The sequence below is a fragment of the Cherax quadricarinatus genome, chromosome 1, assembly GCF_038502225.1.
Source record: "Cherax quadricarinatus isolate ZL_2023a chromosome 1, ASM3850222v1, whole genome shotgun sequence".
Lineage (NCBI taxonomy): Eukaryota > Metazoa > Arthropoda > Malacostraca > Decapoda > Parastacidae > Cherax > Cherax quadricarinatus.
The window spans coordinates 90,480,571-90,492,766 of NC_091292.1; the positions used below are offsets into that span (position 1 = coordinate 90,480,571).

Here is a 12,196-nt window from a genome sequence, read left to right on the forward strand (position 1 = left end):
CAGTACTCAGGAGGAAAAGGCACTTCCAGGACACAGTGTCTCATCAGTCATTGTTGCATCTTCAATAAAGGTAAGTGTCATTTATTCTTCATTTAGTAGAGTAGTACATGCACAATATATATTGTGCATGTACTACTCTACTATTGTGCATGTATCCTTCTCTTTGTGTGTAGGAAAATGTATATTTCATGTGGTAAAATTTTTTTTTTCATACTTTTGGGTGTCTTGCACGGATTAATTTGATTTCCATTATTTCTTATGGGGAAAATTCATTCGCATAACGATAATTTCGCATAACAATGAGCTCTCTTGCACGGATTAATATCGCTATGCGGGGGTCCACTGTATATCGCCGAGACTGCTAACTTCACGGGAGCGTAATTCCGTAAGTTTTTGATCAAATTTCATACTTTTGGTATCATTACGATCGGGAAAAGATTCTCTATCATTTCTTAGGAAAATTTTTTTTTCAAATATTTTTCGACATAGAATGAGTTTCAGAAAGGGGCTTGCGACAGTCAAAGGGTTAATACTCTATAATAATCAATGAGTCCCATTAAATGTCATATATTATGTTAATATACACATTTTCATTAATCCATCTATGATATATTTTTTCAAAATTATATAATTAACACAATACATAACATATAAACATGATAGATACACCCCACAGTAGAATAAATTAACATAAATATTATGAGGATAACAAAAAGATTAGGTGATGAAAGATTGGATATCAGATTGGAGGGAGAGAGTATGGAGGAGGTGAATGTATTCAGATATTTGGGAGTGGACGTGTCAGCGGATGGGTCTATGAAAGATGAGGTGAATCACAGAATTGATGAGGGGAAAAGGGTGAGCGGTGCACTTAGGAGTCTGTGGAGACAAAGAACTTTGCCCTTGGAGGCAAAGAGGGGAATGTATGAGAGTATAGTTTTACCAACGCTCTTATATGGGTGTGAAGCATGGGTGATGAATGTTGCAGCGAGGAGAAGGCTAGAGGCAGTGGAGATGTCATGTCTGAGGGCAATGTGTGGTGTGAATATAATGCAGAGAATTCGTAGTTTGGAAGTTAGGAGGAGGTGTGGGATTACCAAAACTGTTGTCCAGAGGGCTGAGGAAGGGTTGTTGAGGTGGTTCGGACATGTAGAGAGAATGGAGCAAAACAGAATGACTTCAAGTGTATCAGTCTGTAGTGGAAGGAAGGCGGGGTAGGGGTCGGCCTAGGAAAGGTTGGAGGGAGAGGGTAAAGGAGATTTTGTGTGCGAGGGGCTTGGACTTCCAGCAGGCATGCGTGAGCGTGTTTGATAGGAGTGAATGGAGACAAATGGTTTTTAATACTTGACGTGCTATTGGAGTGTGAGCAAAGTAACATTTATGAAGGGATTCAGGGAAACCAGCAGGCCGGACTTGAGTCCTGGAGATGGGAAGTACAGTGCCTGCACTCTGAAGGAGGGGTGTTAATGTTGCAGTTTAAAAACTGTAGTGTAAAGCGCCCTTCTGGCAAGACAGTGATGGAGTGAATGATGGTGAAAGTTTTTCTTTTTCGGGCCACCCTGCCTTGGTGGGAATCAGCCAGTGTGTTAATAAAAAAAAAATATGAGGTGTGATAGCCAGACAACTTGTACGAGTGACGGCAAGAATAACATTTTCTCTAGTACAACAACAGAGAAAATGTGTATACAGTGGACCCTCAGGTAAAGGCTTCATCGGTTAGCGCCAAAATTGGCTAACGGCTCGCTTTGGCATAAAAATATTGGCTCAGCTAACGCCAAATAACTCGGTTAAGGGCTTTCGTTTTGAAAGTGTCCGCGTGGCCTGATCGGGCCCAGCTACTCCTTCACTCCATGTACAGCCAGTGTGCCACTGCTTACAAAGCCAGTCCGGATGATTCCATGTGTACATGTGGTATATTTTGTATTATTCCATTGTTTTTAGTGCTTGTAACTGCTAAATAAGCCACCATGGGCCCCAAGAAAGCTTCTAGTGCCAATCCTGTGGTAAAAAGGGTGAGATGTACTATCGAATTAAAGAAAGAGATAATCGCAGAGTACGAAAGTGGAGTGCGTATCTTGGAGTTGGAAAGGTTCTATAACAAACCCCATTCAACCATCACTACTATCTTGGCCAACAAAAAGGCAATCAAGGAAGCTATTGTTGCGAAAGGTGCAAGTACGCTCACAAAACAGATATCGCAAATACTTGAAGATGTGGAGAGACTGTTGTTGGTGTGGATAAACGAGAAACAATTATCAGGAGATAGTGTTTCTCAGTCAATAATGTGAGAAAAGGCAAAGCAGCTGCATGCGGATCTCATTAAGAAAATGCCTCCAAATAGTGCTGCTATTGATGAATTTAAGGCTAGCAAATGCTGGTTTGAGAGATTTAAGAATTGTAGTGGCATACACAGTGTGAAAAGGCATGGTGAGGCTGCCAGTTCTGACAAAAAAGCGGCTGAAATATATGTGCAGGACTTTAAGGAGTACGTAGACACTGAAAAATTAAAACCCCAACAAGTGTTCAATTGTGACGAAACATACCTGTTTTAAAAGAAAATGCCAAACAGGACCTACATTACTCAGGAGAAAAAGGCACTCCCAGGACAAAAGCCTATGAAAGACAGGCTAACTCTGATGTTTTGTAGTAATGCTAGTGGGGATTGCAAAGTGAAGCCTTTTCTCGTGTATCACTCTGAAACTCCCAGGGTGTTCAAGAAAAACAATGTCGTCAAGACTAAATTGTGTGTGATAAGGAGAGCAAACAGTAAGGCATGGGTCACTAGGGACATTTTCCTGGACTGGTTCTATGACGTGTTTGGCCCCATTATGAAAAAGTACCTCATGGAAAATAAACTGTCACTTAAGTGCCTCCTGGTAATAGACAATGCTCCTGCTCAGCCTCATGACTTGTAAGAGCAAATTGTGGGGGAGTTGAGCTTTATCAAAGTGAAGTTTTTGCCTCCTAATACCACTCCTCTCCTCCAGCCCATGGACCAGCAGGTCATTTCAAACTTCAAAAAACTGTACACCAAAGCAGTGTTTCAAAAGTGCTTTGAAGTGACCTCAGACACTTAATTGACCCTAAGAGAGTTCTGAAAAGATCCAGTATCCTCAGTTGCATAAACCTTACAGGTAAGACTTGGGAGGGTGTGACTTACAGGACTTTGAACTCTGCTTAGAGAAAATTGTGGCCACAATGTGTACAAGAGAGGGATTTTGAAGGGTTTGGGGCTAACCCTAAGGAGACTATGCCAGTTGTGGAATTTATTGTAGCATTGAGGAAGACCATGGGGTTGGAGGTTAGTGGCGAAGATGTGGAAGCGTTGGTGGAGGATGACTATGAAGAGCTAACCACTACAGAGCTGCAAGAGCTTCAGGTGCAACAACAACAGATCACAGCTTAGGAATGTACTTCAGAGGAGGAAGAGAGATGGAGGAAGCTGCCTTCCTCAAAGATTAAGGAAATGTGTACAATATGGACAAAGTTGCAAGCATTTATGGATGAATATTATCCTGACACAGCTGTTGCAAGCGGTATTGGCAACATGTACAATGACACACTTGTTTCCCAATTTTTGGGAAATCTTAAAGGGACACGAGAAACAGAGCTCTCCAGACAAATATTTTGTGCGACAATGGTCCAGTGACTCTCAAGTTGTTCCCAGTGGCATTAACCCTTTCAGGGTTGGTGCCCCACTAGTACGGCTTGCACGCCAGGGTTGGTGCCGTACTAGTACGCGTAAATTCTAGCGCCTTCAAATTTAGCGAGAGAAAACTGGTAGGTCTACATATGAAAGAATGGGTCTATGTGGTCAGTGTGCACAGTATAAAAAAAAATCCTGCAGCACACAGTGCATAATGAGAAAAAAAAGACTGACCGTGTTTTTGGTTTAAAACAGCGACTTTGCAATGTATTTTTGTATGGTATTTATGGTTGTATTCTAGTTTTCCTGGTCTCATTTTAAAGAATGGAAGACATATTACTGAAATTAAGATGATTTTGATTAGTTTCACAATGAAAAGTACCTTGATATTGAGCTCAAAGTAACAGAAATGTTCGATTTTTGCCAAAGTTCAAAAGTAAATAAGTCATGCCATGCGTCCAATACACGTCAACTGGTGAGCCTGATATTCTTTTACAAGTGCGCTGATATTATTTATACCATTTCTACACTAATGCAGTAGTCTGCATAACAGTAAATCTTCTATTTTTTGTGAGAATAAAAATTCAAAGTGGAAAGCAAAAGAGATATAAGAGGGGCCTGGGGACGTGACTAATGAACAGAGAAAATGTTATTTTAGTGCCAGGAATGTCTGTCCTGCTTATTCTGGACCCTATTTGGAAATTGACATTTTTTGAAATTGGCAAAATTGCCAATTTCTGACCACTTTATTGGATAGTTGAAATTGGTAAATGGGTGGTTTCCTGTACTCATTCAATAGAAAAAGTGGAGTTCTAGTGAAATAGTTATGACTTTTGTCGACTGGTACACTGAAATTTCCCGAAGATAGGGCTCAAAGTGGGCGAAATCGCCGATGCGTAAACATCGTCGAGACCGCTAACTTCGCAAGAGCATAATTCCGTAAGTTTTCCATCAAATTTCATACTTTTGGTGTCATTATGATCGGAAAAAGATTCTCTATCATTTCATAAGAAAAAACATTTTTTTTTTTTGAAAAATTTTCGACCCTGAGAACAAGTTTAGGAGAGGGGTCTCTCAACCATGAAAGGGTTAAAAAACCAAGAAGGGAGGTAATCCCAGAAAAGGATTTGTTACCTGAAGTCTTTATGGAAGGGGATTCCCCTTCCAAACAATAGAACACCTTCATCCTCTCCCCTCCTCCCGTCTCATCACTCATGAACAAGTCCACAATAAAGGTGTCATATCAGTATTGTTTATTGTGCATGTACCATTGTTTTCTGTGTAAGAAAATGAATATTTCATGTAAAAAAAATTATTTTGTTTAATACTTTTGGGTGTCTGGAACGGATTAATTGGATTTCCGTTATTTTCTATGGGGAAAATTAATTCGGCAAAAGGCTAGCTCTCTGGAACGAATTAACCCTTTCAGGGTCCGTCCCGTAGATCTACGGCTTTACGGTGAGTGTCCAAACCGTAGATCTACGTCATGAGCTCAGCTCACTCTGATAAACTGTGAGTGGTACATTTGGGCCTAGATATGAGAGAATACATCTATGTGGTATGTGTGCACCACATAAAACAGATCCTGCAGCACACTGTGTATAATGAGAGAAAAAACTGAAATCATGATTTTTCTATTAAAACAGCGACTTTGCAGTGTTTTTTCGTATGTTTTTTATAGTTGTATTTGCGATTTCTTGGTCTCATTTGATAGAATGGAAGACATATTACAGAAATAGAGATGATTTTGATTGGTTTTAGCACTGGAAATGGCTTGAAACTGAGCTCAAAGTAGCGGAAATGTTAAATTTTTGCCGATATTCAAGAGTAAACAAACGACCTCACACATCTAATACACTTCAGCTGGTGGGTCTAATATACATTCACAAATATGGTGATGATATTTATACAATTATTACAGTATTGCATAACAGTAAATCTTCTATTTTTTGGTGTGAATAAAAATTCATTATGTGAATAAAAAATAAAAATGGAATTTATTTGTAAAGCCTCAAAATGTAACTAATGAACAGAGGAAATGTTAGTTTAGTTCCAGGAATACCTACATTGTTTATTCTGGAGCCTATTTTGAAATTGGAATATTTTGAACTTTGTGTTAAATTGGCCAAATTAACAATTTCCGATCACTTTATTTTGTAGTTGAAACAGTTGATTTGGCGATTTCTTGTGCTCAATCGATAGAATAGAAGTACTACTAGTGAAATAGCTAAGAATTTGGTTGATTGGAATAATGTAATTGGCCTAAAATGGGAGTCAAAGTTGGCAAAATTGCCGACTCGTAAATATCGCTGACACATCAAAATTCGCGAGAGCATAATTTCGTCAATTTTCCACCAAATTTCGTACTTTTTATTTTATTACCTTCACAAAAAGATTCTCTACGATTTCATAAGAAAAAATAACAAATTTTTTTTTTTTAAAATTCTTGGACACTGGTGCGTGACTTCAGATTTTGGCCTTGGACCCTGAAAGGGTTAAAGGCGTTATCCGAGGGTCTACTGTACTATAACATTACTGGGGGTAACAGTAGAAAATTATTCCTTTTCTATGCCTTCACTCAGAGCGTCATTTCTTCTAAAAATGGTGTTACATGAAAATGGGAGTTTTGCTCTTTATTTATTGTATTGTATCAACATCGAGACAACTTGCTTTAAATGTTGTAGTATATTATGTGTGGGTGGGTTGGCCAGGAGGGCTACCATACGTACCACACCTGACTTCTTATAATAATTACTACTCATCTCTCACTCTACATTAAAACTACAAATATTTTGAGGTAAATAATGAGCGTACTGTGTTTGTATTTTACTTTTTATTGTTTTTAATGCCTAGTCCTATTGCTAACTTAATATATGGTAGTGTAAACTTGTTATCTGGCATTTATATACATTTATAAGTGAAAAAAATGGCGTTCTGCTTTCAGCAACGTCCACTTTCCGGCAGTAACCTGGAACCTAACCTGCCATATAAGTAGGGCCCTACTGTATGACAGCTACCCTATTAAGTGTGTGCACAGAAGTCATTAATTTGGCCAATTTTAACCCTTTCACTGTCAGTGATGCATAGGTATGGCTTACAAGCCAGTGTCTGTGACATATTAATATGCCATAATTCTAGCAGCTTCAAATCTAGCAGGAGAAAGCTGGTAGACCTACATGTGAGAGAATGGATCTGTGTGTGCCGTGTAGAAAAAATCCTGCAGCACGCAGTGCATGATGAGAAAAAAACAACTTCGACCATGTTTTTGGTTTAAAACACCGACTTTGAGGTGTATTTTTGTATAGTATTTATGGTTTCATTCTCGTTTTCTTGGTCACATTTGAGAGAATGGAAAATATTTTACAGAAATAGAGATGACTTTGATTGGTTTCATGATGAAAAGGGCCTTGAAATTAAGTTCAAAGTAGCAGAAATGTTCAATTTTTGCTGATATTCAAGAATAAACAAAAACAAATGACGTTACCGTCCAATACATGTCCAACTGACCAGTCTAATACGCATTCATGAATGGGTTGACATTATTTATATAATTATTACAATAATGCTGTAGCCTGCATAACAGTAAATCTGTTTTTTGTGTGAATAAAAATTCAAAATGGAAAGCAAGAGTAATATAAGAAGGGCTTGGAAACATGACTAATGAACAGAGAAATGTTATTTTCGTGCCAGGAATGTCTGCACTGTTTATTCTGTACCTTATTTTGAAATTGGCATCTTTTGAAATTTGTGTGAAATTGGCCAAATTGCCAAATTCTGACCACTTTGTTGGGTAGTTGAAATCAGTAAATGGGCATTTCTTGTACTCAATCGATAGAACAAATGGAGTCCTTGTGAAATAGCTGAGTTTGGTCAACTGGAACAATGGAACTGACTGAAAATAGGGCTTTCCATTTTGAATTCATAATCACATAAAAATGTGATTGGTTGTGGTTTACAGTATCCCAATAATGAAACAGGCCTGCTAAAAACCCACAAAACAGACTAGTGTGTAGTGAGGCCTTACCTGTCCTCAGGAAAAGTTGCAAAAATCGAATATTTCCACTGCTTTGAGCCCAATTTCAAGCTACTTTTGGTCCTGAAACCAACCAAAATCATCTCTAGTACATATGTCATTCATTCTATCAAATGATATGAAGAAATGACCAATAAAAGTATCCCAAAAAGCAACTCAAGGTAGCTGTTTTAAATCAAACACATGGCCAGAGTTTTGTTTTTTCCCATCCTGCCCCGCAGAGGGCGCGATTCTTTTTTATAATGTGCACACTCACTGCGCAGACCCATTCTCTCATAACTAAGCCAAAATTTACCATTCACAGCTTATCTGAATGAGATGAACTCTTGAAGTAAAACTCTGTGAGGTGCCCTGGCATCAATGATGTACGTAGTTCTATGTGACACCCAATGAAAGGGTTAGAGGTACCCTTTTGGGGGCAGTTTAATATTAAAACCTATATCTGAAAAATATCAGTGAACTTTATTCATGTGACCTTAGGAATTATGGTTTGAGACAAAACATTAAAACGTGCCAGTGATAACACAAGTGACATATTTTAACATACATATTTTGTAAATGTGAGACAAACAAAAATTAGTATAAAAAAATATACAGTACCTGAAAATGCTGCTGCTTCTTCATCAAAGTTCAAATCATCACAATCAAAATCTTCCATTTTATCTTCATCCTCAAACATTTGCCAGACATCATCACCCTTATCATCAAGGTTTAATTTATCTGTACCTCCATCACCACTGTTTTCACTCATGTTGCTGCCATCTTCATCACTCTCAATATCATCCTCATCAACTGCAATACAATACAAAGAAAATTCATTAAAGGACTTTAGTGTGCATTACAAAATATTTAGAACAGTCATCATGTGACAATGGAAAAATCAATCTCCAGTGGTATCAGCTCTGACTCTACTCCAACCTCACTTGTGAAAAAAACACTTCTCTACCTTAAAGAGGTTTCTGATAAAGGAAACTATGACCACCATCTAGGTAAACCAAAGAGTTTCTTGTATAAAAGAAATGAATTTGTTGAGGGCTGCCTGCAGATTTATTAGTGGAGGCTAGAAGGTCTGATACCAATGAAGCCTCACCTAATGTAAGTACCGACTGCAGCATCTCCTCACTTAGTGATGTGCATATTTACCAGTGACTCGGACTTATGATTGGCTCTCTGACCAATATGCATACCTAAATAATGTATATTAGAGCTGATTTCCTCTATTCTGTTTATTACAATATACAGTACACTACTGTATATAAACATTTAACCCTTTCAGGGTCCGTCCCGTAGATCTACGGCTTCACGTTGAGTGTCCAAACCGTAGATCTATGCCAAAATTCTAGCGCCGTCAAATTTAGCGCGAAAACGCTCATAGGCCTACATGTGAGAGAACGGGTCTGCGTGGTGGGTGTGCGCCATAAACAAAAAATCTAGGCGCCCGCATAGCATTGTGGGAACGCCGGCTCAGTTACCCTTGTTCACCATGCCTCGTCGCAAGTCAGCTCTCACTCCCCGGAAAATTGGGACTCTCCTCTTCCTATCTGATAGTTCTGACAGTGATGGAAGTGGAAATGAAGATGAATTCTACGGCTCTGATCAGTTAGTGACCGAAAAGAATGACCAGGATATCGATAATAGTGCAGAAAACCCTGACGATCCTCAACCTTCTACCTCTCGTGTGGGCACTCATGACTCACGGTCGGTTGTTCCTCAACGCAAGAGAAAACTAATATTTTCGCATGGCCAGGCCTCTGACTTCAGTAATGATGATGATAGTGACGTGGATTGTGATTTTATTGCGCTCGACGATCATTCGAGTAGTGATAGTGAGGAATCATATTCACCAGTGAAGTGTCAGTATGTGCGCCGCCGCATGCGCTCGGGTAGTGTACCCTATGCTGTGCCCAGGGGACGGAGTACATCCCGGAGTACATCCCGTGGCCCTACACCAGTTTTAGGTAGTGATAGTGAGGATGATGTGGCTACACTTGGCATGGATAGACCACAGGCATCAGTGGATGGTGTTAGTGGTGATGGCAGTGGCACCGCCATGCGTGACTCACCAGCCCACGCTGGGACCCACGCTGCTGACTTGTCAGTTCAAGGACAAAGCGGAGCATCAGCCACCAGCCCACCACAACCACAACCACCCGCACAACCAGCCTATGATGTCCAATATCCACCAGCAAACCGTATGTGGGATTGGCAGCAAAATCCCAATTTTGTTCCCAAGCCTCACCACTTTGATGACTCTCAAAGTGGAATTCTACCTACTTGTCCCCTTGGAACCACGGCCAATGAACTGGAATTCTTTGAATTATTCTTTGACCAGCCATTGATGGAAACTAGTCAGGGAAAGTATTAAGTATTTTGAGTACACCATGGCAAATACGATCTTATCACCACAGTCAAGACTACACAGGTGGAAAGAGACGACTGTTGCAGAAATGTATTTGCTTTTTGCAACAATAATGCTTATACCTCATGTGTATAAGCATAATATAAAAGCATACTGGTCCACAGATCGGCTAATTTCTACCCCGGTCTTCAGTGAAATCATACCAGTGAACAGGTTTATCTTACTCTTACGTATGTTGCACTTCTCTGACAAAACCAGGCCTGACAGAAGTGACAGGTTATACAAGATTAGAAATGTTTTCATGTATCTCAAACAAAAGTTCAGCATATACTTTTATCCATTCAAGAGTCTTGTAATGGACGAGTCTTTGATTTTGTTCAAAGGTAGACTGTCATTCAAGCAGTACATACCGAGCAAGAGGAAATGCTTTGGTATAAAACTGTTTGTACTCTGTGATTGTGACAGTGGCCTGGTGTTGGATATTGTTGTATACACGGGTAGTAAAACATTGAAAGATACCAAGATGTTATTGGGTATCTCAGGTGACGTAGTGAGAAACATGATGGCACCTTATCTTGGTAAGGGGCATACATTATATACCGATAACTGGTACACAAGCCCATTACTCAGTGATTTCATGCGAGTGAACAAGACAGATGTGTGTGGCACAGTGCGTTCTAATCGTAAACATATGCCCAGGCTCAACGCAGGTGCTCGTGGTGATGACGTGCAGGTGTTTACTGCCAATGACATCATGGCATTACGGTGGCATGACAAACGAGATGTCACATTGTTGACAACCATTCACGGTAATGAAATGCAAGACAGTGGCAAAGTTGATCGAGTGACTAATGAACGTATTCGAAAACCAGTGACAGTGATTGATTATACACAAAACATGCGCTTGGTTGACAAATGTGACATGCAGACTGGTTTTGTTGACTGTGTTCGTAAGAGTTACAAGTGGTACATGAAACTTTTCTTCCATCTCATGGACATTTCAATGCTCAATGCATATAATATGTACCAAATAAAGACTGGCAACAGACCACCGTATGGTGAATTTTGTGTGTCTGTTGTCAGACAACTCATAATGAAGTACCAGGTAAGAACACCTGCTATACAACAAGGTCCTCGAATTCCTCAGGATATACCCAAGCGTTTGAGGAGGGAAGGTGATCATTTCATAATACAACTTCCTTCAACTCAAGAAATTTGCTCAGAAGAGATGCATCGTCTGTGCACAAACAAAACGATGGCAACAAAGACGCAAAGACACTCGGTTTATGTGTGAGAAATGTAAGATGCCTCTGTGCATGGTGCCTTGTTTCAAGGAGTTCCACAAGCTCCAGCAGTTCTAAAACCATGTCCAGTGATTGTAAATATGTAAATATATGATAGAACATTACTATTATACAAGATTTGTGCATGTTTATTGTAATAAACAACAGTGGTAAACAATAACGATAATAACTTTAGTGCGGTTATTGTGTTCAATACAGTGAGTTTATATATATACATTATATACAGTATTGGTCTCTCAGGCCCCAAATGTTATTAGGAATAGAAAAAAATTGGAAAAGAAAAGAAAAAAATGTAAAAACAGCAAAATAATGTAATGCGCGTATGTGGAATTCGTCGATGTTGCCGCCACCACATCATTTTTGACAAACTTCTTGGCACTGTATCTCGGTAAGTACTGATCAGAATTTTTTTTTTGTCTTATTACCTTCACAAAAATATACTCTTTAATTCTGTAAGAAAAAATAATTTTTGTTTTTTTCAAAATTTCTTGGACACTGGAGCACCACTTCAGATTTTGGCCTTGGACCCTGAAGGGGTTAAAAATATGCCAGAAATATTATAAATGGTGCAAAGGTGACATTAAAACAATATCAAAGATGGATGACACAAACCCACTACCATTACAGTATGCTCCTCACTTAGCAACGAATTCGTTTACCAACGTGGTCTTAGGAGCGGAACTACGTCATTAAGTGAGGAGAGGCTGTATTTTTCCAAGTGTAATACAGTACATGGAATATACAGAAGGGTTGTTGAGGTGGTTCGGAAATGTAGAGAGAATGGAGCGAAGCAAAGTGACTTCAAGAGTGTATCAGTCTGTAGTGGAAGGAAGGCGGGGTAGGGGTCAGCCTAG

At 39.4% G+C, this 12,196-nt stretch overlaps 1 protein-coding gene across 2 annotated transcripts in view; it reads right to left on the bottom strand.

Annotated features, from left to right (window-relative positions):
* Window positions 1-12,196, bottom strand: part of Noc1 (Nucleolar complex protein 1) — a 197,057-nt gene that overhangs the window by 25,395 nt on the left and 159,466 nt on the right. For both annotated transcript variants that reach the window (XM_070083842.1, XM_070083835.1), the window contains one exon: window positions 8,280-8,471. In XM_070083842.1, coding sequence (XP_069939943.1) covers window positions 8,280-8,471 — 192 coding nt within the window. The remainder of the gene's footprint in view (window positions 1-8,279; window positions 8,472-12,196) is intronic.